The sequence below is a fragment of the Dermacentor silvarum genome, chromosome 8 (genome assembly GCF_013339745.2).
Source record: "Dermacentor silvarum isolate Dsil-2018 chromosome 8, BIME_Dsil_1.4, whole genome shotgun sequence".
Lineage (NCBI taxonomy): Eukaryota > Metazoa > Arthropoda > Arachnida > Ixodida > Ixodidae > Dermacentor > Dermacentor silvarum.
Genome location: NC_051161.1, coordinates 153,167,132 through 153,193,944, shown reverse-complemented (window position 1 = coordinate 153,193,944; position 26,813 = coordinate 153,167,132). Strand labels below are relative to the sequence as shown.

General features: G+C 47.5%; 1 protein-coding gene across 1 annotated transcript in view; it reads right to left on the bottom strand.

Moving 5' to 3' along the window:
• The window catches only part of LOC119461772 (serine/arginine repetitive matrix protein 2), an 81,739-nt gene that overhangs the window by 1,719 nt on the left and 53,207 nt on the right, over positions 1-26,813 (bottom strand). Inside the window, 5 exon segments of the mRNA XM_037723150.2 lie at positions 2,944-3,132; positions 8,055-8,345; positions 15,451-15,861; positions 20,302-20,346; positions 23,963-24,042. Coding sequence (XP_037579078.2) covers positions 2,944-3,132; positions 8,055-8,345; positions 15,451-15,861; positions 20,302-20,346; positions 23,963-24,042 — 1,016 coding nt within the window.

Sequence of the window (26,813 nt, the reverse complement as noted above, 5' to 3'; positions counted from 1 at the left end):
TTGAAAGCGATCTGCGTTGGGGCAGAGTCTAGCAGTGTAGGTGCGTCGGCGGCTCGTAGCTTTCTGCGTGCTGTGTGTTCTCGGCGCTCAGTTTGCGTTGAAGCGACAGACAACAGCACGAAGGTCACTTCGCTCGCTTCTCCAGCGGCGCTTCCACACGCCGCCAGCGTTTGACAGCGCGTGTCCGCGCTCATCGAGTCTGATGTGCCACAGCGTGTACCAGCGCGTCGGCAACATCAGCTGGAAAAGGAGAGAGTGCCGGCTAGGCGGGCTAGGCCGGCTGCAGCAAGCGGCAGGATCAGATTTGAATGAAGGGAGGGGGAAAGGTCACGCCCGCGGCGGCAAGATCTCCGGGTCGAGGGATGCAGGGCCGCCTCGCACACGCACGCACACGTGCGCTCGCTTCGCATTCCATCGCGGTGGAGAAGGTGCTTCCGGTTGCTGCTCGCGCAAAAATGACAAAATTTTGGACGAAATCTCTAGGTGGTCGGAGGGGAAAATTCGTTATATCGAGGGGGTCTCCCGCTGCCACTTCGTTACGTAGAGGTCTCAAATACATGTGCTTCTATGGAGTGACGGCGGGGAATCGAAAAACTTTGTTATATCCAGCAATTCGTTATATGGAGGTTCGTTATAAGCAAGTTTAACTGTACAATGCTTGTACTGATGAACCTGATTAGGCCCAATGTTTTGATATGAGGAAAAATGTGCGAAAATTTAGTTGGTTTCCCATAGACCCCAATGCAAAAATACAGTAGAACCTCTATTTAAAGAACGCAAATAAAACGAATATTATCGGATATAACGGAGTAAATATACAATGTTCTCGCCAATATCAGTGTGTAGTGAATATACGCATATAACGAATATCAGATATGTCAAAGGTATTTTTATGTCAGGTTGTGATGCTTTTATGAAATGGTTCAACTGTAAATCTGCCAATCATCATCATCATCAGCACATTTTTATGTCCACTGCAGGACAAAGGCCTCTTCCGGCGATCTCCAATTGCCAGTCCTGGACCAGCCAATTCTATCTTGTGGCTGCAGGTCTTCCTGATTTGACCACACCATCTAATTCTCAGCCGTCCTCGACTGGGCTTCTTTTCTTTTGGCAGAAATTCAGTAAATCCAATAGAGCACCTGTTATCTGCCCTACGCTTATCCTAAACCACTAACTCAGTTAACCAGAACTTCCACTGCTGCCAATGAGTCCTGCTACTCTAGGCTCAGTGCGAAGGCTTGAATCGCCAGATTTGGAAGCGAATCTCCCAGTTATGTGTGAACCAAATGGTGTTTCTGTGGACATAAACAGCTATGTCTGTGTTGATGACGTCAGAACTGCAGGGTTGACATCATAATTTAATGATTGAGGAGGGCCTCGAGGCTGACAATTATGGTGTTGACAATGCCCAGGAGGTACAAGAACCGGCGGCGTCACACATGATGCAGCCGAAAAGGTCTCTCAAGCACTTTGGGGCATTTTCTCAACAAGATGAAGGCAGCAAAGACTTTTTTAGCAAGATGGCTGAAAATGTCAGCTTTTTTGACAGGAAGGTTGCCATTAAGCACAGTGGGCCCAAATTAAACTGAAAATATTTGTTACAACATAACTTCACGATTTCTTCAGCTTCAGAAGCAAAAAACGCTTCATTGTCTTTAAAAGAGATTCCATTGATTGAATAAATATTTTTGAGACCTTCATAATAAACTGAGCTGTAATCAGAGCTGGCATACTAATTTGGTATTCCCTTTATTAGGAGTAAGCCACACTATGCATCTCGATTCCAAAGTTATGGATAGCTAGCGAAATTCTTATTATGTCATGAGAGTAGACTCCCTAGCAGGTGCAGTATCAGTTTTTTTTTTTCTCGCAGAAAATTTGTAAGCATTACACACCCTTATGTTTTACTATTTACGAAAACTTGGGCCACTTCCTGGTGCGACCATGTTTTCCTGCGCATTGAACGGCCTTTAGTTACCACATTCCAAGGCCAATAGGTTAGTACCAGCAGGATACCAGTACTAGTAGCACTATCGATTACAGTAATGGTAATACCAGGATACAACCCTAAAGTGAAAGAAAAATGTCCACCTCGCAGCTCAGTGTCGCAAATCTGGATGTACTTGAGAAGCCCGATATTCTAAATTGCCACACTGACAAGAAAACGCATAAAATACTGGAAGCCTATCTTGTGAAAGAAAGCACAGGGCAATTCTTTGTGCATTAGGCAACCATCTTTCGCTCTGTGAAAAAGAAAGTGTTTATACGTGACTAACCAAGTAAACCTTTTATCTTTCAGTTTTATCATTCAGGAACGCACTGGTCCAGATGGCTGTTTAGGCTAGTTTGCACTGCCTTTTTTATAGCCCATGCTTTTCATATACATCTTCAGTTGTTAGCTGGTGCTCATTCAGTCCATTCTCTGTTTCTGTGCTGCTCCAACATGTTGAATGCGTACCAACTTGCATTCTCACTTCTAGAAACTGAAACACTCCAATATTGTCACACATACATTGCTGTACTTTTTAGCCAGTGATTATTTTCGCTGGATTATCACTGTTATTAAGTTCTCACTTGGTGTAGCTGAAATTTCTTGAATGTTATTGCCAATTCCACAGCGAATAAGTCTTGCCTAATAAAACTGTGCGAACAACTAGAACAGTGCTGCGCATTCTTGACAGTGCATCTACATCAGCGATTACTTCTGGAATGTACAGCGATACAAAGTATAAACAGTGGATGCACTTGACCTACGAGATCAGATTCAACTACGAACTGTGCTCACTACTATCACAGTGATTTGAGTGTTTCGTGTGTGAAGAACTCACACCTCTGGCAGTGTTTGGTTCTTCGCCGTCAATAACAATGTGCCAATATGCTTCCAATGCTTTAGTATTATGACATCACAAGGCAAGCAGTTCTCGCGGAACGTTCACTTACAGCTGCGGCCCCATAAGGAGGCCCCTTCTTGCTGGAGTATGCATCCATGGTGCTACTCTGGTAGCTGGAACCGACGTCCCGCAGGGGTGCCACTGTGGAACCAGTTCCGTAAGGTGGTGCCATTGGCTGCGTGTGCTGTGGTTGGGATCCAACAGAGGGGGTGCCACTGTAAGGTGCTGTGGAGCCCACCTGCAGTGATAGAGCAGAAGGAGGGGCCATGTAACTTTTCATCTCCTCCACCTTTTAATTATTCCTCGAGCACACGCGGATAGGTTTGGTGCCATCCTTCTTTTCAACCAGCTGTTGACCTTTCAGTTTTCGATTGCTATTCAGCATCTGTGCTGTCCTTTTCTTTCTTTCTTGTGTCATGTCTGCATTTCCAGACAGCGAATCTCTGCTAACATGCTCCGCTATCTGTCCTTCTAGCTAACGCATGGGCTCTCAAAGCGGGCTCCGTGGAACTCAGGGGTTCCACAGGCACATCACTGCAGTTCCGCAAGCTGCTTATATGTAGTATTTTTCATGTTCACTAAGGCTTCAGACAAGCAGAGCACTTGGTCAAAAAACACTTCGTCACCTGTGCCTTGATGCCGAAAAGCACAACGCGGGACATACGAGACACACGCGAGCCATGCAGGAAATACGCCGGGAGCTTTCACCAGCCCCAGCCGCCAAGTTCAGGTGCTGTGTGTGGCCTTTTCTTGAAGATAGTTAAGCTTCATTGAGCTGCATTTCAAAGCCCACTGAGCTTGAAACACGCATTAGGTCGGCTACTTATGTCCAAACTTTCTTGCAGGAGTCGTGCACTCACAGAAAATGCTTTGATTTGCAGGAAAAGCACTTGTTAGTTTCAATGTTTCAATTACTTTCGATGGAAATTTGTCACAGTATTCAGTGAGTCGAGGATATCTTCTCTCAACTTCAATATCATGAAGAGCGAGCCCTTTGGTATCACGAAACAAGCGACGGCATTTCTTCTCTCGCTGATAGGTATCGCTCACAGCATACTAGCCTTGTCCTGGAGTGAGAGGGCATTATGTTTTAGGACTACTGCCTCTACCACTACTCATATTTGTCACTTGCCAAATGAGGCAGGGGGCATCGGTTACGATAAGAACACCAAACCGGGCACAGAGGCAAGGCACACACATACCTGCCAACCTGTGAGCATTAAAATTTCTAAAATCCCACAGTTTTGACACACAGGGAGGGGCTCCCTATGAAATGCCTTTTGAGCTATACACAAGCAGCAGAAAACTTGGAATAGCACAGATTGACAAGGAAAACATTGTTTTTAGATCACTGACTTTCCCAGCAAATCTGATGCTCATTTCGCCTGCTTTAGGGACTTGTCTGCATAACCTAGCTTGAAGCAAGTACCCCCTGGTATCCTTTCACTATCATAAGACTTCCATCAGAAAGTTTGAAAATTGAAATTAAAATATTTTTATGAACAAAATTTATTTTTCATAAAACTTGATGCAACACTCATGAAATCGTAAAAGGTGACCAAATGCGTAAACTTTCATGATAAATTCGGGAGGGTTGACAGGTATTCACATGCAAAATATGAAATTATGCTGCATAAAGTGCATACAATGCGCCAATACCTGTGCCGCCTAGTAACTCAACTCGACACTGCACTCGCCAACTTACGGCCCAGCCAGTGGGCACTAGCAGCCAGTGGGGACTGGCTGGTAGACAACAACGAAGCACTGTGCCTCCTAGGTCGGTCTGTGGTTGGGTCTCATGACCAGTGCAGTAAAGCTGCACATTCATTAACTGCGTCTAATAGCCCAAAAATGGCTTAAAGGGCTCCTGAAACACTGTTTACCCCAAGTCAAGAAATGCACGGCGTTAACACAGGCTACTGCTGATATAGTTTGCAGCAAAAAGTACTTCGATGCATTCAGAAGAGGTGGAGTTACTGGCAATCAAAGATTGCCTGTGATCCTCGTCACGGTGCTCCCAGTCTTCAATGCCATGCACTGCGAAGGCTACAACGGAGCGAGGTGGTGCCAACAATGCTCTGCCTACTGAACGTCACTGTGTCCCGCGGTTCAAATTTAATTTTGGGTGTTCACATAGAGGCCACTACTACCGATTTTGGCACCTACAATGCCCCAAACTCATAGGCTATGCATGAGTTTACGATTGAATTCATGGTGTGTCATCCCTTTGCTGGGCTACAGTATACAAGATTGCTACGTGCGGCTACTCTTGCACAGAGTGACGTGAGTAGCAGATTTCTTCACTTGTCTCTGCGGCAATCACACAATTTCTGAGGGTCGACAGCGCACACATCGGCTAAGTGATGAATGCCACATTCTGGACTTGGGCAGAAATGTTTACAAACGTAACGAACTTCGACAATGATGGCGACACACCTCGAGGGTGTGCAACTTGGGAAGCAGGCGACCTGTTTTCCAGATGTTGGCACTTGGACCTTGAGTCGCGTCACTTAAAGATACTAAGCAGAGGACGCTGTTGTCCTCAGCAAGCCGCAGCGAGCTCCGCGAGCGCGCTTGGCACCTGCGCTATGCTGCACACACATCTACACGCAACTGTAGTGCCTAACTATGTGCACGACAGGGCTGGAGTGCGTGCTTGCACGCATGTGCTCCAGTGTGGCCGTACTATTTGGTGTGGACCAGCTTTGTCCTGCACCAACGGATAGTAGCCACATCCAAATTGTGCGTTTTGTGCAATAGCCTAATACGAAGCGAAGTCTCTTCTTCTTCTTTCTGGGGTTTTACATGCCAAAACCAGTTCTGATTATGAGGCACGGTGTAGTGGAGGGCTCCGGATTAATTTTGACCACCTGGGGTTCTTTAACGTGCACTACAACGCAAGCACACGGGCGTTTCTTGCGAAATGAGGCCGCAGCAGCCGGGATTCGATACCACGATCTCCTGTTCAGTAGCGCAATGCCTTAGCTGACTAAGCCACCGCGGCGGGTTACGAACCGAAGTCTGCTAAGGAGTCTACCCACGAGCGGCACCAGGAGTGAGTGTGCTCTGGCAAGCATACGTCTGGTCTGACCCAAGTTGAGCGTGGTTCGAGACTAGTTCAGTGCTCAAAATTAATGGATACCCGATGGCTACGACACTGATAAGCAGTGTGGCCAAAGTGTAATTCCTACGCAGGTGAGCGCTAGCAGACGACAGACGCCGAAAGTAAAATAGTCGTACTTCCTATCGAAATTCGAAATGCAGGTTTTCACTTACTTCAGCTTGTTTATTAAACTGCGTAAATATACACAGTAACAGTAGGAAGAAGCACACTGATCAAAACACCTTTCTTGATTGAGGTCAACTACAGTCAAACCTCGTTATTACGTACCCGCATAATGCGTAATTGCGGTTTAAACGTAGTCGCGAAGATTCCCCCACCTAGCCCCCATTGAACCTCAAGTATTGGCTGACCACTTAAGCCATAGTCGCTCATTGCCCACCAAACGGTTAGTGCGTATTATTTTTCTTTCTTGTTCTACACGCATAGGCACAAAATCGGCAAAATCTCACGTGTGCAGACGTTCGATTCTAGAGTTGCGACGCCCAGAGAGTCGCTAGCGATAGTAAACTTAAAACATGGCCACCATGACGTATTTCCTGCTCGTACAGCTGTTGCCAATTGCCGCGCACAAAAGCATGGCCTTCGAGATAAGTTCCTGGTAACGCTTAGAAGCTGCCGGTAGGGGGTGCGAATTCGCTGTCGCCGTCAGATCCAATTAAAGTAGTAACCACGCAGACGCACATTTTATTGCGAGGCGCATTTGTGCCACCACCGTGGACATCACTTTGAGGTTCCGTATAAAGTCCCAACACGGCAACATCGTCGTCGCGCGCCATCCTCTGTGTGTGCGAGTGAAAGCTTGCGGGGGTCAGCCGACTTAATCTCGCGCGCGCGAGGGAGAAAGGCATGGCAGAAATGCGCTTCTGCACAAGGCACGGCGGGGGAGGCGAGAAAGGAAGTTTACTTTGGCGGTGACCGCCGTATCTTGAAAGCGATCTGCGACGTGGAAAAAGTGCGCTCCCATGCGGGCTTATCTTCAAAGCGAACTGCAGACAAAGTGCAACTAGTGCCAGTAGCTTCGTATGTGCTGTGCTTTCGACATCTAGTTCGCGTTGAAACAAGAGATGGCACGCTCGCTGCCGCGCCTCCTCACTCCAGCGTTCTGAGAGCGAATTTCCGCAGTGATCGAGTGAGACAGGTTCGTGTTTACCTGTGCGCACGTTACACCGTGCTAGTTAGTTAGTAAGCGGGGTCTCATGGACAAACTGGCTCGCGGCCTTGTCGAGTTCGAGGAAGCCGTCATCGCGGCGAGGCCGCCACGGCAGCAAGTGAAGATTAAAAATTTTTTGCTGCCTACCCACAAATAAAGCCTGTCTGAGTGCGTGTGTTTGAGAGCATTGTGACGTAGTTCTTTTCCGGCCGGTAAGTAGCCGCTAAACTGGCATTGGCGGTTAATTCGTACATCGTTTAGTGTGTACCTAAACGTTGTTCCCGGCCGACATATTGACGAGGTTTGACTGTATTGGCCAATAGCAGCCGTGTATGGGAATCTGCTATATGATTATATATAGTAGCTCGAAAAGAGTAAGTGGAAGGCTTCAGTTGAAGAAGATAGTGTTTGAGAAAAAGGTGACTTCATGCTCCGCTTGTGAGCTCCACGCAGTACACACAACTGCAAAATTTCGCTAACATGTTCACAGCAGCGTACGGTATCTGCGGACTGTTTTTTCACCAAGCCAAAGGGGTGGTTCAGGACCACTTTAAAGAACCACCACGTACTACGAAGCAGCGCCAGAACATCCGGACATCTCTCCAGGATCCATGCCTGATTAGTGCTACAAAGGAGTTGCACTCACTGATTAAGTCAATAATAAAAAAGCGCAAAGTTTCAGAATCATAAGCTACACAGATGGTCAAGGAACACACAAGGCTTCCAAAACACGAACTTGAAAAGGATTCCGACACACAAGCCTTTTTTTATACTTTGGCATACTCGGGACCACAATTTCTTTTTCACAAAATGTTTCCTGAATCAATGAACTTCCATCAAACACATGGCTGCACAGGAGTGGAATAAAAACAGAGAAGCAACTCACATTGTAGCGCTGGCTCTGCCTGAGCTGCTGCAGGCTCTTCTGCAGGTCGGACGAAGGCGAGAAGTCATTAGCTCGGTAAGAGCCTGCTGACCCCGGCATCCCCGACCCACTAGTTGCACTGGTGGCTCCCACCAAGCCGGTAGACACAGCCTGCTGTTGCTGGGCAGCCGTCATGGAGAGCAGCTTCTGCTGGAGCTGGATCATGGTCTCCAGCGTGGCCGCCACAGTGTTTGCACTCGCAGCCATCCCGACACCACCACGGCGTTCTGTGTAGTCTTCCAGGAGTCCCGCCTATGGTGGCAGTAAAAGACATGGTAAGTAGGGTCTACCTAGAGCTATAATCAGAGAGAGATAAAACTGCCTTTTTGCTCAGCGATGGTCGATACTGTGACTTTGCATGTATAACATAGACCTAATATTTTTAAAATGAACAGCAATGTTGGGGTACGGGTTATATGCGAGTGTCGTTCTATGGCGTGTGGAACAGACCTGCTGGCCAAAAATATGTGGACGAGCCATGCAACTGCAATGGAGAGATTGTTACAAAATTTTCACCGTTGCATGCAGGAGGTACTTTCGAGAGGTTACGCGTTTTTTTTTTATGGTGTGGTTCAATTAAGGGTGCAGGTTATACGCATACTGTGAGCCGATGGCCACAGTGCAGGCTTCCTCTATCAGTGTACTTCAGAGCCATACTTACACATAATGCCAGACATTCTTCATGTAGGTCGCGTCATATTTGTTTTCCGATGTTGTGTTTGAGAGAGCTAAGTATCAGACGCTGGTAAGTGACCACGTCCAGTGGAATCTCATTAAACCGTACTCACTTAAAGGGATACGGACACGAAATCTGAAAATTTTACGAAAATGCTGAAAATGAATCCTCCGTGTGTGATTATATCGAAAAGAAGTAGTCACTTAGCTCATTTTTGAGCCGATGGCTTTATTTTTGGCGTTTTTGTGAGCGCGCGCCTCGCCGCCCGACCCGCGCGAGTTGGAAGACGTGACGTCACGACTCACTCTTCAGATAGCCAGCCGGCCGGCGGCGGTCATTCGAAGCGCGCCGACGCCGCCATCGCGAGCATGGATTCGAGTTCTGGTGCCTCTACCAGCGATGAGAACATGTCTGAAGACGAGGACCATTCCAACTTGGCAATAAATATTACCGCTTACGGTTACGAGCCTTCAGCGTCAAGCAACGAAGGAGAGCAGGCGGCCGTGGAAGTGCCGGTCAGGTTTTTGCGAACCATAGTGCGAAGATTTCGATTTGCACCTGACACTTGTGCAAGAATTGTTTGTCATTTCCTCTGTAAACTTGCTTTTTCAAGAGCGCACGCAGGCGAGGCAGCTGCGGGGTACTTTCACATTTCGCCCCCGCAGCTGCGAGGCAGCTGCGGGGGCGAAATGTGAAAACACCCGTGTACTTAGATTTAGGTGCACATTAAAGAACCCCAGGTGGTCCGAATTTCCGGAGTCCCCCACTACGGCGTGCCTCATAATCAGAACTGGTTTTGGCACGTAAAACCCCCTAATTTATTTTTTTCAGCACTGCGTGGATGACTGAATAGTAGTTTATGCCGACAGATGGCAGCACCTGTCCGTCGTTCTGCCCAGTTTTTTTTTCTGTGGAGAAGCAGAGCTGTGTGTGTGTCTGATCTCGTGAGTCGCGCTCGCCACCCTTGTATTGTTTTACTATGCTTTGCCAACATTTTTAAGGACATTACTGCCTTCGTGCCCAGCTTCGGGCATCTTGCCCCAGCCTCGCCCTGACACTGCTCAAGAAGGCTGCAAGTGAACGAAAACAGTACCGACATCTTTTCGCCTCCTCTTTTCCAACGTGCAGCTGATCATTTCTGCCTTGTGTTTTCGTGAGAAGACCGATGGCACAGCGTCAGGCTTTAAGCATTGCCTTTTGAGCGGCATGACAGGGCTTTTCAGCACAGCCCGGCTGGTCACATAATCATCGTCGACGAAGTGGTCCGCGCAAATGAAGTCATTTGTAGAGGTCTCCAGGCTGTGCGTGATGACTAACAGGCGGGTATTCAAAGTTTACGCACCTTCTCGTCTCTGGGAAACGTGTTCGACGGCGTGTCACGACCGACGATGCTGGTATAACAGCAATGTCTTGGCATTTCCTTCTGCCGCGACGAACGCGTCAATACCGAGCGACAACCGCGGGAAGGCGCATGTAAGACGCATCACCTGCGTAGGCGCCGACGGGGATAATGTTTCGGACGGACCACGTGCGAAGATCGCCAAAAGGGGTTAAACAAACGCTGCAAGGGACCGACACTCCCGGAAACACTGCGACGGTTGTGGCCGACCTTGCCGTGCGCGCGCGCCGGTGGGGGGTCACGACGTCAAATTTAAGCTTCTTCTGGTGGCCGCTTAGAGGCAAGGTGCAACAGAAAATCGCAAAAAAACAAAGATGTTTCTCGTTCTTTTTTTCATAGCAGCTTGTTGTATTTGTCATTTTCAACAGTTCAACTTTTGTTCCGACGCAAAAAACCACCCGCCAACTTTTGTGTACGTATCCCTTTAAGCCCCAACTCATTAATCCCCAACTCGGTTACCCTTTAATTTAATGCGTTTATTGCCTGCTTAAGGCGTAACAGTACACAGTGTACCTGTCACTTAATGCGTACTATTTACTCATTGTCGCATGCCCTTCATACTCCTCAGCCGCGTCTCGTGCTCCTACGGCCAACCGATTCTGCACGGAGCGCGCATCAAGTACGAGCTACGCATGCATCTCTGTGGCTCTTGTGGAGCCGTAGCATCCTAGCCGCACCGCACACAATCTCAGACTAGTTATCTTGGAGGCCACAGCGGAGCACCCTTGCGAGATCCCGTTGCTCTCGCAAGATAATTTGTGATGCCGTTGCCGGCGAGAGTGAGTCTAGCAATAGCTGTGACGAGACCATAAAGGTTGTTTCCGGCAAAGGTCCAGCGGTAAATACAAACGGCGCAGAAGAATGGGCCAGTGGGAAGCTGCAGCATACAGTCGCCGACCGATTTTCCGGACCTCACAGGGACCTAAAGATAGTCCGAAAAATCGAGCAATCCAAGAAAATGTTTCACTAAATAAAAAAAAAAAAATTCTTAGGCTTAGAGTGGCATAAAAAAAAATCTCTAATAATGCCCTGCCTCATACTACGCTTGGAGGCAGTCATATTTGCTTGGATTTGCTCAAGAGTGACAGTGTCTTCGTATAAAGTCCACAAAAGCGTCACCGCGTTGTCGATCAATGAAATGAGCCACGTTACTTCGCACCACTTGGCTCTCACAAAGGCGCAGGAGGTGGCGCCGATCACACAAATGCGAAGCCGCAAAAACACACACAAAGTTGCGACAACAGCTCCGATTCAGGCCTGCTCTGTGGACACAGCACGTGCAAAATATCAAGTGAAATTTAAAGAAAAAAAAGAAAGAAAAAAACTATTCCTGCATTAAGTAATTATGATGATACTTGGATAGCACTGACCGAAAAAAAGAATGAAAAAAGAAAAAGTGCAGTCCCCTGGTGAGTTTTGTCAACTAAAAAAGAGCGGGCATGGCCTCCGAGACCTGAGGATGGCGTGCGCTCCCGTGCGCCTCCCAATCTTGGAAGCTATAGAGCTTTCAAGACTGGAAGCCAAGCCAGCGGAAAATCCAACATAGCAGCCTCCACGATAAGGTAGCATGGCTCGGAACGAGCGATTTAGACCGGAAAATCGAACTTTGGGGCCCTAAGTTCGTCCGAAAAATCAGTCGCAAAAATGCATTAGCTCTATGGGAACCCTGACAGTGCATTTATGAAGTCTGGAACATCCATCAAGTCAATTTTTTTGGAGTCCGAAAAATGCCTCGGCTACTGTATACACTGTTATAGTAGTTCCGTGCAGCTGAGCCAAGGCTACATGACCCACGAGTGTGGATCCTTGCACAGTGAGATGTAATGCCACAGTTCGAAACCTGTTGGACAATTAAATGGCCTTGACAAGTGGTCTTGTCTGCAGGTGTCTAGTTTTAAGCTTCTCAGCTGGTTGCAGGGTGGTTTACTGCGCGATTTTGCTTTGTTCTTTAATAAAATATTTATTGAGGCTCTATGTTACTGAAAATAGAGTTCACCCCTTGTTCAAATGAAAACGTGCAAAGAACAAAATGAATGCAACGCTGCCGCACACACATTAATTTACATTTAAAAGGTACAAACAAATAATTTGACAGTGGCTAAATTCTTATGTGTAGTCGGCACAGCCACAACACCGCGGAGGATCCCTCCTGGGTAGTGCTTCGTCCTTCGCAAAAGTGGAATCCAGAGACTGGCTTGTGCAGTACCGTTCCAAGCTGCTCTGTTCGCAAAAGAACCAAATAAGTTGGAATTGAACATGGCTGTACTTAAGAATGTCAGTGAGCGCACCGTGGATGCTACAAAAGGGATCAAGAGATGGCGTCACCATCCCGTGCAACCCGCTGGCCAAGTGCCCTTTTCTTAACCCTCCACTTCCGTCGTCTCTGCAATCCTCCTCCTCCTCTGTATCTCGAAATATCTTGAAGTACGCCTTTATGATGTCATAGCAAATATGGAACAGATAGTCTACCACTGCTATCAGAACAGCTGATCTCGCTGCACTGTTGCAGATTTAGCAGATGCTGTCGCCACCTACACTGCACCCCTCGCTGCTAGCAGACGACGGGGCACGGAAGGGCACCTTTAAGGGGGGACGTAGCTTTGAAAATCAACTTCCTGATTTCTTCATGGATTTTGATGAAAATTGGCACAAATGTTTAGAATGTCTCCCTGATACTTCCATGAAAGTTTCAGAGTGATACCTTGAGAACATTTTATTGAGCAGAATTTTTCTCTCTTGAACTTTCTGGAGGGCCTGGGGAGCTTAAAAAACATGATGGAAGGCTTGTTGAGTATTGACTGCATAGCTCAATGCGTGCTGAAGGTCGTGACAGTCTTACTTTTTTTTTTCGCAACGCAAATTTTTTAGATAGTCATTTTTCAAGTTACCTTCGCACCAAGCACACTTTCGGGGTGAACGAATAGCCACGCCATAAATTTATAAAAAGTGAACATAAAAATGCGAGACTGTCTCGACCTGCACAGTAGTCCAAGGAACGTGACAAAAAAAAAAAACAGAATCAAAATAGGCTAAACGGTAACGAAGAAATCAGCTCCAGAAACTGAGCAGAAAAGCGAAAAAACAGTTTTGAGAAAACGGCTCTCAAAGTTGCACCTTCTCTTCAGTTCTCTAAAACGCACCAACAGTTGTAATCTTTGATGTTTTTTGTGACGTGGGGCTTCTTGGACATGTGGCCTCTGGTATGCTGAGTCTTCGTTCTGCCTTTTTCATGTTTGTATGGCATTCTTTACTGCTGCTCTACAAAGAGCATGGTGCCTGGGTTTCAAACCAAGTGAGGTGCAGAACTATGTGGGCATAAATATACAGTAGTTCTAGCGTTGTATCTGCAGACTGCCTCATTGATAGCAGCCTCTAGTGCAGTCAGTGAGGCATTGTTTTCTTTTGGTAGAATCGACCATGTTACTGAATGAAGGCTCTCAGCAGCCTTCTGAATCATCTTCCATTGACAATGGCTATGGATGTTAGGAGAGCCACTGATAAAGAGGCAGCAATGCAGCTGCTAGGTGCTTTCCAGCATGTACTTTTGTATCATGCCTCACTTCTGCAGCCAGGTGTCTGTGCCAGCTCAAGTGGCCTAGTGAACAGAGCTCATGATGAGGTTCTCTTTATGAAGGGGTGGTATGATAGGTATTGTTACGAGATATCGTGGCATTACGATAACAGAGTCGGCGCGCGATGTGCTAAGTCGCGGGTCCGAGGTGCCGATGTGCGAAATGCCTGGTCGCGGGTCCGCAGAATAGACGCTCGACGAGCTTAGTCGCGCAGTCAGAGGTGCCGATGTGCGAAATGCCTGGTCGCAGGTCCGAACGCTCGGTAAGCTCAATCGCGCAGTCCGAGGTGCCGACGCGCGAAATGTCTAGCCGCGGGTCCGAGGAATAGACGCTCGAGGTGTCGGCACTCCATGAGCGATGTGCCGACACGCGAAATGCCTAGCCGCAGGCTCGAGGAGTCGACGTTTGAGGTGCCAACGTGCGAAGTGCCTAGCCGCGGGTCCGAGGAGTCGACACTCGATGAGCGATGTGCTGACGCGCGAAATGCCAAGCCGCAGGCTCGAGGAGTCGATGCTCGATTAGCTTAGTCGCACAGTCCGAGGTGCCGACGCGCGAAATGCCTAACCGCGGGCTCAAGGAGTCGACGCTCGCGGTGCCGACGCGCGAAGTGCGTAGCCGCGGGTCCGAGGAGTCGACCCTTGTTGAGCGACGTGCCGACGCGCGAAATGCGTAGCCGCGGGCTTGAGGAGTCGACGCTCGATTTGCTTAGTCGCGCAGTCGGAGGCGCCAACGCACGAAATGCTTAGGCAAGGATCCGAGAAGTCCACGCGCGATGTGCTTCATTGCCGAGTCGGAGACGCCTACGCGCGAAAGGCTTAGCCGCGTGTCCGAGCATTCCGTGCCCGAAGCTCGGTCGCGAAGTTCGCATCACCGATGCTCGGAATGCTTAGCCGCGAGTCTGAGACGTCCACAAAAAGCGGGATCGGCCACGCTACTGCGATGTCCGCGTAGCGCCCGCTTTAACACTCGTCGAGATTACGGAAACTGTCTGGAGCTCACGAGGAGACCGCAACAAGCGGAGCAGACGACGCCATCAAGGAGCGAGCACCGGACCAATGGCGAATCGCGCTGGAGTGACGTGGCGGGCGCGGCCAATCGGTGGCTCCGGCACGACCTTCAATCATTTGCTTTTTGTGTGCTTGTTTCTGTATGGAGGAGATAGCTGAAGCGGCAGATTTGAAGACGGAGAAATGCGCTTTCCAACGAGACCAAGACGGCGGCGCTCGGCTGTGCCGTTCCGGAGATATCGTGGCTTGAAAAACGCCGTTCTTACGCAATTTCTGCGCAATTTTTCGGCACCTTGGCTGATACAACAATTTTTTTAGAGCACTTCTACTTGGTTTTCAGTGATGATATTTCGGAATCAGATAGAATAAGAGTTACAGAAACTGAAAATGTGATTTTCAAAAAATTTATTTTTTAGCCATTTTTCGTGATGCGAAAGCCGCGGCCCCCCTTAAGATGTGTTCGCCCCCCACTGTTAGCCAAAGAAGCCTACAGCTTCCACAGTACGACACAGAACTACTGAAACAGAGTATAGTAGCGGCTCACAGGAATAAGCCACCACAAGGGTATGCATGTGATGCATAGTGAAACGTTTTTTACCCCCACATTTAAGCACTCTAAAGAGGGGATGCGGGCCTTATGTGAGGATGGGCCTTACGTGAGTAAATATGGCAAATTGGAAGTAAAATCGAATTGTTCACATACCTGGGTAGCTAAGAGGGCCCCGGGAAAAGCTCCAGGCGCACTCTGGCTCTGTGCAAACAGGTCTCTGGGCAATCCACTGTCACCAAACCCATCCGGAGAACGCTTGCGTGGCGGTCCACCCACCCAGTGTTGCCGCAGGGGAGACCGCGGCCGGAGTGGCGAAGTGTGCGGCGGCCGGAGTGGCGAAGTGTGCGGCGGCCGGAGTGGCGAAGTGTGCGGCGGCCGGAGTGGCGAAGTATGCGGCGGCCGGAGTGGCGAATGATGCGGCGACCGGCGCGGAGACCGGCGTGGAGACCGCCGAGGGGACCGCCGTGGAGAGCGACGTGGGGACCGGCGGGGCGATCTTCGCGGCGACCGCCGGCGCAAGGGGGGCATTGGTGAGCGTGATCGTTTGCGGCCGGGCACGCCAGGCTGCAGCCACAAAAAGAAAAAAAAAAAAGCAAACACAAGTTGCACAGGTGGCTAATTCACATTACTAACAGGGTCTACTGCACTGGTACTTTCGAGTTGCCTGATTTTTTCAAGTTTTCGCCGATTGCTTTTATAAAAATTTGTTCGCAGTCTATGACACTGAATCATCAAATACTACAAGAAAAGAAATTCTTCACAGATGTATGCCAATCTGACAAGTGACACATCAAAGACGGCGAAACAGTCAGATGCCTTTATAACAAAGTGTTTGGGACCACCGAAATTGTTCGTTATACAGGTTACTTCGTTGTAAAGGTTCTGCACCGCATCGCTCACAATAGAACCGGGACACAATTATGCCTTTGTTATACAGGTCATTTCGCTGTAGAGGTGTTTAATGTAGAGGCACTCGACTAAGTGTTCTCACACCCCTCGGGAGCATCGGGGTAGCTGAACTAAGTGACGACTCCCATGCAGGCTGTCGCGCATCACTAGTTTTCATTGCCGCAGCCGCACAGACTCCTTGCCGACCTCAAAAGCAGAGCGAATATTATGCAACGTGAAAAACAAATTGCAGATTCTACTCGGAAGAGGCATATGCAAGGTAATTTTTACATTATAATAATTGATGATTACATTTCAAAGCAAATTCGGGGCTCCGACGCACAAAGCATTGCATTTACACTTAATATCAATCCTGCCGCCACAGGAAAACCAGTGCAGAACTGCCTTTAACGGCTTCACTGTAAAATGGAGCTTAATAGCTTGCAAAGTTACTATGACAGCCCATAATTTTCAACTACTGCCAATAAACAGCAAGTCAGGTTGGATGCACCATCAGATTTGACTGGATCATGTGTTTCGTAATATCCCAACCACCTGGTCAAGCTCACACTCAGAAAACCAGCAAAAGACACCATTACATTTGCAGATTGCAAGGCTCAGCTGAAAACTTCGCTTCCTAGGTTATACCGATAGCTTTGCCTCAACTGCTGTAAGCACAGGTGGAGTGGACACCAGGGCACACAGGTGGCACTGGCAACGGTGTACGCAGCAGCAAGCACGTTAAGCAACTGCTCCCACTCATTGGCTCCAACCATCTTACCCTGGGCAGACCTGAATTTGCCTACAAGAGCTGAAGGGGAGGATTAAACGAGTCAAAAAGAAAGCTGTCATGGACCAAATTAATCTGAACTCCGAACCATCCTGAACGGGATCCCCTGGGAAACCCAAATCCTTGTGACTACAGCAGCCATCACTGCTGTGGTCACAAAAACATCCTAGAATAGTGGCCATACAAGAACAAAAAAAAACAAACGACAACAAACAAGGGGGTGCCCAGTACAAGCCAGTGAGCTGCCTGTGATACAGGGGCCAAGCCCGACATCAACCATCTCCTGTGGGGTAGTCTGGACTGTCGCCGGAAACATGAGCCTAGACGGACTGGATCTGTCCACCAGGACACCAAAACGACCTGGCTATTATCAGCTCCCTTTGGGAAGTAATGAAAGCTGCAGACCTTCAGGGCAGATATCATTCCTCTTCCCGCAGAGGCCCTTGCACTGCTCAAGTCAATGGTATTCAGAAGGAGCAAATATAAATTTGAAAACATATGGAACTGACAGCATCAGTTTCCGTGAGCAAGCCGCATTGTCACTGACATGACTCATAGCCAACGGAAGCCAAAGACAAATTTGTTTATGGTCTCCAACCAATTTCTTTTGGGGGACCTGCTCAATTATTCGAACATCCAAGTGGAACCACCACTTTTTCTATTAAAGAAATACAGTAGAACCCAGCTGTTACGTTCCCGGGTGCTGCGTTTTCCTGGTTGTTACGTCGTTTTTGGCCGGTCCCGGCATAGCTCCCATAGGACCCGACGCATTTGTAACCATGCTGTTGCATCGCAAGTGTGTAACCGTTCCCGCATCATGCGTTGCGAACTACCATCCTGCGCCGGCCCGAGCGGTCATTTTGACTTCATGTCGCTTGGCTCGGTGGCTTGACGATGGGATTGGCCGCGCGAGGTGCCAGGGGCGACACCTATGACGTATTTTCGGTTTCCGCCAGCAAAAGCATGGCCTTTGAGATCCATATTTGTTATCTAAAGATGGTGTCTATGACGTGTTGTGGCCCTAAAATTGGTTTTGGCGCACAGATGTTCCGTATAAAGTCTAAGGGTGATAACGCTGTCGCAGCGCGCTGTATGCGCGAGTGAAAGCGTGCGAGGGGAGATGACGACCGCAGCTGAATTTCGCGCGCGAAGAAAGAAAAGCGGGGAGGAAGCACGCCTTCCTCTGTCGCGCCCGAGGCACCGGCAAGGGAGCGAGGGTGAGGGAGGGATAGCAGGTGGCGTGTTACTCTGGCATCAACTGCGTACTGCGCAGGCCGTATCTTGAAAGCGATCTGCGTTGGGGGCAGAGTCTAGGCAGTGTAGGTGCGTCAGCGGCTCGTAGCTTTGTGCGTGCTGTGTGTTCTCGGCGCTCAGTTTGCGTTGAAGCGATAGAAGACAGCACAAAGGTCACATCGCTTGCAGCTGCTGCTGCACTTCCTCACGGCAGCATTTGACAGTGCGTGTGTGCGCTCATCGAGTGGGATGTGTTCATGTTTGCCTGTGCGTGCTGACACCGTGCTTGTGAATATAGTTAATAAGCGAATGTTTACAAGTTTATACGTACGATAAAACTACTATCCTTACTTTGTATAGCTGTCAACTAACTTGCCATCGCAATCGATGCTTTGGCTTTGGGCGAAACTACGACTTTTTTTTTTTCACACGTAAAAATTAAAATAAAATTGTGTGCAGTTCAACACTACTCTCAAATTTTCCTGTTTCTCGACTCTCACGTTTCCCGGCTCTTACGTTTTTTTTTTTTCACGGTCCCGTGAAAAACGCATCAGCGGGGTTCTACTGTATATTGATTATTTTATTGAGGACACTGCCATTTTGTGATCACAGAGCCATCTATCATCCGGTGCCATGCTGGCATACATGGGAGCGCACCGGAGGGTGCACAGCGAACGTGCCGTTGATGACGAGCGGCAAGCTTTCACTTTCCCCTGAGAGGTCTCGACAAGTTTTTGCGATTGGAAAAATTCTTAAGCTTGAGCTTCGATATAGCCGCAGTATCGAATGGCGATGGGCCTAGAGGCGCTGCCACAACTCATGCAATCGAAATAGGAGGGAAGTCATGCCTGAACATTGTAACATACACGTAACGCGTTATTATTGTATGCCTAGCCTTGAACCCTATCAGGGTATCACTCCGGTGACAACAATCGAAGGTGTCTCCATGTGCCATCCTCTGTGCTGCACCAGCATAGATATCCCAATCCAGGTAACTAGCGAAGCTCGAGGGAAACACATTTTGCTGGTTTTCACGCTCCGAAAACTTCTGCGGTACTATGTTTTAAGCATTGTTTACCTGTTACACGCGCATCAAGCTTTACAAAATAAAGAACTGTAAGAAAGCTCAACGGGAAGGACCGTTAATGTGGAGTTAACATGTCAACAAAACAACATCGTGACAGTGACTGCGAATATACCGCGATCAACCAAATCGATGTGACACATTGGAAGTATATGCACACTCTTTGGTCTTGAGTGGCGCCTGTGCAAGGGCACCTCATCGACTCGAGAAAGCTGAAAAACAAGCGCGTACTCTCTGGAACAGCAACACTATTTTCTGAAGTAATACAGCACGTGTTGTAGGACGTACTACTTGTGTAGCTTTCACTGCAATGCCTGCTCATCGTCGTCATCAGCCTACATTTATGTCCACTGCAGGACGAAGGCCTCTCCCAGCGATCTCCAATTATCCCTGCGTTGCGCTAGCTGATTCCAAGTTTTGCCTGAAAATTTCCCAACTTTGTAACTGCATCTAGTTTTCTGCTGTCCTCGACTGTGTTTCCCTTCGCTCGGCACCCTTTCTGCAACTATAATTGTCTACTGGTTATCCGTCCTACGCATTACATGGCCTGCCCAGCTCCATTTTTCTCTTCTAATGTCAACTAGAATATTGGCTACCCCCGTATGGTCTCTGATTCACACCACTAACTTCCTGTCTTCTGACGGCACGCCTTGCATTTCTCATTCCATCGTGCCCTGCACCCTTCTTGACTTCTCAAGCCTATTTGTTAACCTGAAGGTCTCCGTGCAATATGTTAACGCCGGTAGAATGCAATGACCATACACTTTTCCTATAGCAATAAGCTGCCAGTGTTAACTCGGTAATGACTGCCGTGCACGCTCCAACCATTCTTAATCTTATATAAATTTGTTTTCTCATCAGACATGCTTCCTTTTCAAAAACCTTTTTCGTCATTTTAAGCTTGTGTAGGTACGAAGTATAGCTCTAACAAAGAATAAAAAATAAAGAATAAATGGAAAGATGTGTAACTGATGGAAATTAGCAGAGGACAGTGTTCCCTGAAACTTACCCCATGCAGGCCAAGAGCAAGGCGATGTGCCCGAGAGGCAAAGTGCTGCTCCGAGTGGCAGGAGAGAATGAAAATGAACATCATTAGTCACGCACCTTCGAGAAAGAAATAAACACACAGACCACACAGCATTGTCTCCGATCACCGCGTTAAAACAACGGCAACTGTGGCATGCGCTCAGTCAATGGTGTGTTTTCCAGCACTCTCACGATTTACCAATACTGCCAGCATCTAACTGCCTGCCTCAATTGCCAAGATTAAACTTTTGTGAAGACAATGAACGGGAGATAATGTGTTTTTCTCAAACAAACTACTAACAATGGCAGAAGTGAGCTAATGTATAATAACCACTCATTAACTAATTAAATAAATTTCTCAATTAGCTTTCTAAGAGCACACATTCTAACTGCATAATGCAAGGGGCTAAACGAACACCCCCTAAGTAGGAGTCCTCGAATAGCGCCACTTTTTAAACTATTACTTCCGAAATATTGCTTCCCAATGCACTTTCCTCACACAATGCGGGACAAAACTAAGAAAACAAATGCGTTCTGTGAGAAGAGTTTGAAGATGAATATCTCGAAACAGGCACTAGTTGCACAAGTAGACACAAACTGTAAAAACATGACACACAGCTACAAAAAACTTTGCAAATAATATTATGTATACATATAGCAAGCATGAAACATGGGCTATAATGATGCGCATGACTGCAAAAAATATTTTAGGAGAAACCAACTGTGCAAAATGCTATTACTAGTCTTTTTGTTCATTTCTGATACAGTCGAATCTCGATAACTTGAACTCAAATTATTTGTAGAGTTCCACACTATGATCATTACAACAAAATCGGGTGCTGCAGTTAATATAACAGTAGCGGGAATAACATGCGATGGGCAGAACATCATTTCTCGAACATCTGAAATGACTTCACAAAGAAAGCACTCGGAGTTATTTTATCGTCCCTTGTGGTCCGGCTGTGCTGCTACCTAGCTGTGCAATGCTACTTCTAAAAAGTGCATTTTACATGCAGTACTAATCCACGAATTAATTTCATTATTCAGCATATGGAAGTATAAAAGCCATTAGATTTTGACTACATTTCAACATAATACAGTAGAACGCCGCTGACCCGTTTTTCAAGGGACCACGAAAAAAAAACAAAAAAAAAAACGCAACAGCTGGGAAAACATAACGGTGAGGAAGGCCACAAATTGCCACGAATGGCTGCCAGTACGGTTATTAGATGTCTCGGCGCTCACAGTGTGACCGGAGAGAACGCTAGTGCGCGTGCTTTAAAGGGCATGTACAATATTCTGCGATGGTGGTCCCTTTTTTAACTATGCATATGCTTCACTCCAATATACTGCACACACTTTACCACATAACACCTATTGCGGCAAAGCTGACTAAAGAGAACTGGCGATTATGCAACGAATACAAGTCCCTTGCCAGCTCCAAAATAAATGTAGCCCTGCGCTCGGTGGATCTGGCCCAATTTGCATGGTTCCCGGTAAGTTTTCACCATTGCACAGTTCTTCACATGTTTCGCTAACTGCTCTGTGCGTGCTTTCTCCCGATACGCTAGTGCGGCACCAGGCATGTGCAACTTTGGTTGCTTATTGCAAACACTGGTCCCTTGTTGCAACGTACTGCACCAATAAATTTACGTGACCAACGGGTTTAAATGCAACGTAAGATGCAGGAATATTACAGAGTGGTGACATATCCTAGGGGAACATAATAAATGGGAGTCAATGGGATTTAGGTCCGTACCATGAAAACACCTGGAAAAATGCAACAGTGAGGAATGTATGAACAGTGTTCCACTGTAGCCCCCATTAATGATTCATTTAAAGGTTTTCGTTCGGTGACGTTCTGTGAAATGTAACATGGTAGAAATCAGTCTGAATGAATCTAAACATTGCCATACCATGAATTGGCAATTAATAAGAAACTAGAAGGTTGCCTGAAGCTCATATGGCAAATTGCTAGTCCAGTTAAACTAGATATAACGAAATTGACAATTTCCCGTAAAACTTCGTTATAAAGAGGATTTCGTTATATGCAGGTTCGGCACGAAACTTTGAAAAAGAAACACCTACCGTATTTACTCAATTCTAACGCGCCCTCGATTGTAACGCGCACCCGTTTTCTGTGACCAAAAGAGAGGAAAAAAAATCCTTTACAGTACCGCACACCTCATAGTTTCATACAGAAATAAAACTATCGCTCAAGATTTACTCCCAATACACTAAAGTTGCGATGAACAAAAAAGTCCCAGTTTTGCCCGAAAGGCGAAGCATTGATTGTGAAAGCAAATTAGCAGACAGCTATACAGAGGATAGTAGTTTTATCGGCCGTATAAGCTTGTAAACATTCGCTGTTTAACTAAATTGGTAGACTAAAGCCTAAGCACAAGTATTACAGCACATGGTCGAAGCTACGGGAGCTAGGCTCGAAGTGCATAGGAGGTGCAGCAAGCGGGGGAATCAGGTTTGAATGAAGGGAGCGGGAAAGGTCACGCCCGCGGCGGCAAGATCGCCGGGTCGAGGGATGCAGGCCCGCCTCGCGCACGCTCGCATGCACGCACACGTGCGCTCGCTCTCGCCTTGCAGTCTCCGTGAATTCGAGCGCGCCAAGCACAACACCGCCACTTCGCATTCCGTCGCGGCGGAGAAGGTGCTTCCGGTTGCTGCTCGCGCAAAAATGACAAAATTTGGGGCGAAATCTCTAAGTTGTCGGCGGGGAAAATTTGTTATTTCGAGGGGGTCTCCCGCTGCCACTTCGTTACATAGAGGTCTCAAATACGTGTGCTTCTATGGAGTAACAGGGGGGAATAGAGAAACTTCGTTATATCCAGGAATTCGTTATATGGAGGTTCGTTATAAGCAGGTTTAACCGTATAGACAAATCAATGTCCCTTCAAACCCATGCTGAATGAAGTACTGTACCAGTGGTGCCCACAAGACACAAGACAGTTTTAGAAGAGCACTTGCAAACAGACTTGAAGGTCTTGTGTACGTGAGGAAATAACATTCTTTTTTGCTGCACACACTTTGTATGTTATGTTACTGTGGCTCATATACACTATGAGCTACTAGGATATAGTAACATCTATTGTTTTATGAGTTTCGCATACATAGCGTTTATGCATGCTAGAAATCAGTGTCAAACATAACAGTATCTGTGGCTTTCTGCGTCAGCTTAAAATTAATGTGATGACTGTGCTTTTTCTATGGTTGATTACCATTAAATGGTGAGGTAAGCTTCTGCTTCCTCTGAAATCAACCTGAATAACAAGTTACCAGAAGCCAGCCCACCCAATTTCAGAGATCGTTTGGCGATTCTGGCATCCATAGGCCTCACAAGATGCATCGACACAGAAAACATGTTGTGGCTAGTAGTTTGCCTTGCTTTAAACTGGTTTCACACGAGGAACCACATGGCACAACACCCTGCTTTGTTCTCTTCCCACTTGCATTCCCGTATGGTGGGCATGCGTAACATTATGCAAACTGCTCACGTGGAATGTAGGTAAGGGCCCACATGCTATTCTGAGGCTGTCTATTAAGGCTAGATTTCTTTACAGTGTTGTAAGTACGAGCTCTATGCTTTCTCTATCTTATCGCCACCGTTGTCACTGCGGTCCCACACTCACCTCGTGGTACTCCTGATGCGAGTGCAGCACCATGTTGCAGGTGTGACAGTTGTACGTCCCAGGCGAAGACCCCCTCGGTCCTGGAAGAACAAGACGCCATAGCACAATTGAGTTACAAAATCAGATTCAGGACAGAAACTGAACTGGTCAACAGCAACCTTGACTTTCTTTTCAAAATAGAGCTCTCTCCATGGATGTGTGTGTATCACATAAAAAATTTAATTCAGGAATTCTTGTGCCAAAACACAAATCTGATTACCAGGCTTGCTGTAGAGGGGGACGCGACGCCCCCTGCGGTTCTTCAATGTACACCTAAATCTACAGTTAAACCTGGATATAACTGACAAATTCCCGAAAAACTTTGTTATAAAGAGGATTTCGTTATATACAGGTTCGGCACGAAAATTCGAAAAAGAAACGCTTACCGTATTTACTCGATTCTTACCGCTTACCGATAGCATCGTAGCGACGTATAAGGCCCGTTTATAGTCCGATGTTATCGGCGCGCGGGCCAACATCGTTTGCGGCCAGTCACGCTATGCCGGTTGCGCTGCGCCAGCCGAAACGCTATCTCCTCTATTGACCCTTTTCACGGAGCAGTTTGCTCTAGAGTAACGAGACGGAGCTTTCGGTGGCGTGCCATAAGTTGCCTCAGAGAATGCGCAAGAATACGAAACCGTTACTGCTTCTGCCCTGCTTCTGTGCGATCAGCTGTCGGAAATGCAACTGAGTGTTCACTAGTGCACTGTGCCCGATTCATGCTGCAAAATGTGTAACGATAAAGAAAAGACGTGTGCGGTAGTTAGCTCCAAAAATAGTGATTCGCATATAAAGAATGCGAATATAAGGAATATATAAGGAACGGAATCAACCTGTGTCGCCGCTGCTACATAAGGACTGCCTGTGTTGCCCGCCCTTCGCGATGTACGGCTTTCCTCGAGGACAAAAAAAAAAAAAAAAGATAATTCATGCGCCAGCGCTGTATAGCTAACCTCCAAAGAAAGGACTTCAACTCCGAAATGTTGGCGCTTAGGAGTGAGTACCGCTCGTTACAAAAGGAAGTAGCGCCACTTACTGGCATAGTAAGTTTCTCGCACATTATCTACACACATCTACCTCTACTCGCACACGAACTTACGTTCACGCTATCACCAACGTATCAATAATAAGTGAATGAGCGCTAACTTAAATCAATGTGCCGATGCATAAGTGACGGCGACTACACCGACAAGACACGAATATTGGAAGCTGAACGTTTCGCGACGGCCCACAGAATAAGCGAGGGACTAGCGATAAATACGTCTTTGCTACAAGCTAAGACAAAGTGCAGAACATTTGCATTCCAAGCTTTGTACGCAGCAAGAAAAAACCTATCACAGCAGAGCACACCCGCGTGCGATTCTGAAATAAACAATCACATAGTGGCCACAAGTTTCATCTTTATTGAGTCAGAAAAATGACAAGCTCGCTGCTTCAAAATGTTTGCCAAATAGAGCACACTGATCCCAATTTAATTCATAAGCGGAAAGTTTGGACAGCTTGGAATACATTTCTAGCCCCGCTTTTAGTACAACTGCTCGCGCATTTTCGACAAGGCGTAATGAGCTCTGAAAGCACTTGCATGCCCTCTAAAGCTGTGGCCAAAGCTTCGTGTCGTCCACACAGTCACCGTCTATGATATGAGTCGAAACGAAGGTTTGCTGCGCCGCTACAGTAAACACGGAGGCAACGGAGGCAGCTGAGGCAAGCAATGGACGCGTTACCACGTGATTAAACATGGCAGCGGCCACGGGAGTGCCGGGAAAAGAGTCAATACTCAAACGTGCGCGCCGTCGGCTGTTATCTTCGGAGCATGCGCAGAACAATCCCAAGCCCGTGCGCCGCTTTGAATGGCTTGTCTGTGGCCGTCGGCGAAGCGGCGTGGGTGCCTTTATTTCTTCGCGCGAAATGGCATTGTGGGTCGGCGCAGTCGGCGCGACCAACGCGCGCGAATGGGTCAGGAGTCAATTCGGCGCCAGGCCCGTGGGAAGCCGCCGGTTACGTTGGCTGCGTCGGTGCGGGGTCGTTTTCGCCAACGTGACGCAGCGTGCGCGCGTGCTCGCGTTAAGTTGGACTATAAACTAAAGTCCCTTTATCGTAAAAGTACTGCCAACTACTGTTTCCTCTGCCGTCTCCTCTCCTAAAGCGCTTGCTTTAGGAAAGGAGACGTCGTTTTGACCACTCAAACTTTTCATGCAGAAGGACGTTTGAAATAACTTCGGTTTTGGCCAACATTTTTATAGCTCTTTGCTACATTAACTAGCCATAAAGGCGCCAAGTACATGCTTGAAATGGCCGAAAACTTCGTTAAATCGAAACCATGTCACAAAATTATTTGGTTAAATTTTTTTTAAATGCACAGTTTTCAATAGAACTAAGATCGGGAAATGAAAGTACTAGTTCGTTACATCGCGAATTTCGTTAAATCGAGGTTCATTATATGGAGGTTTGACAGCAATAACCGTGTGCAAGGCAGCAGAAATTTCTAAGAGGTACATAAAAGAGCTTGAAGAGTCGAAAGTTAAAGTAGAAGCCACACAAAATCAGAAATAACTCAAATGGAACTCACTATAACCAGGAACATCCAAGGAACCAGCAACTGAATCTACAAGTGAAACTGCAACAAAAAAAATTGCTGGCTCTCCCGCAATCGAGAGTGCATGTATGTAGGAGGGACGTGACGGCGGCTGTACGAGCCGTGCCGTCGTCCCTACTCAGAAGGGCGAAGGCGGCGAGCCGAGCGACGGGGCTGCGGCGACCAGCGTGGCTGGCTTTTCGAACGACACTGCGCGTGCCGAGCTTGCGCTTCGAG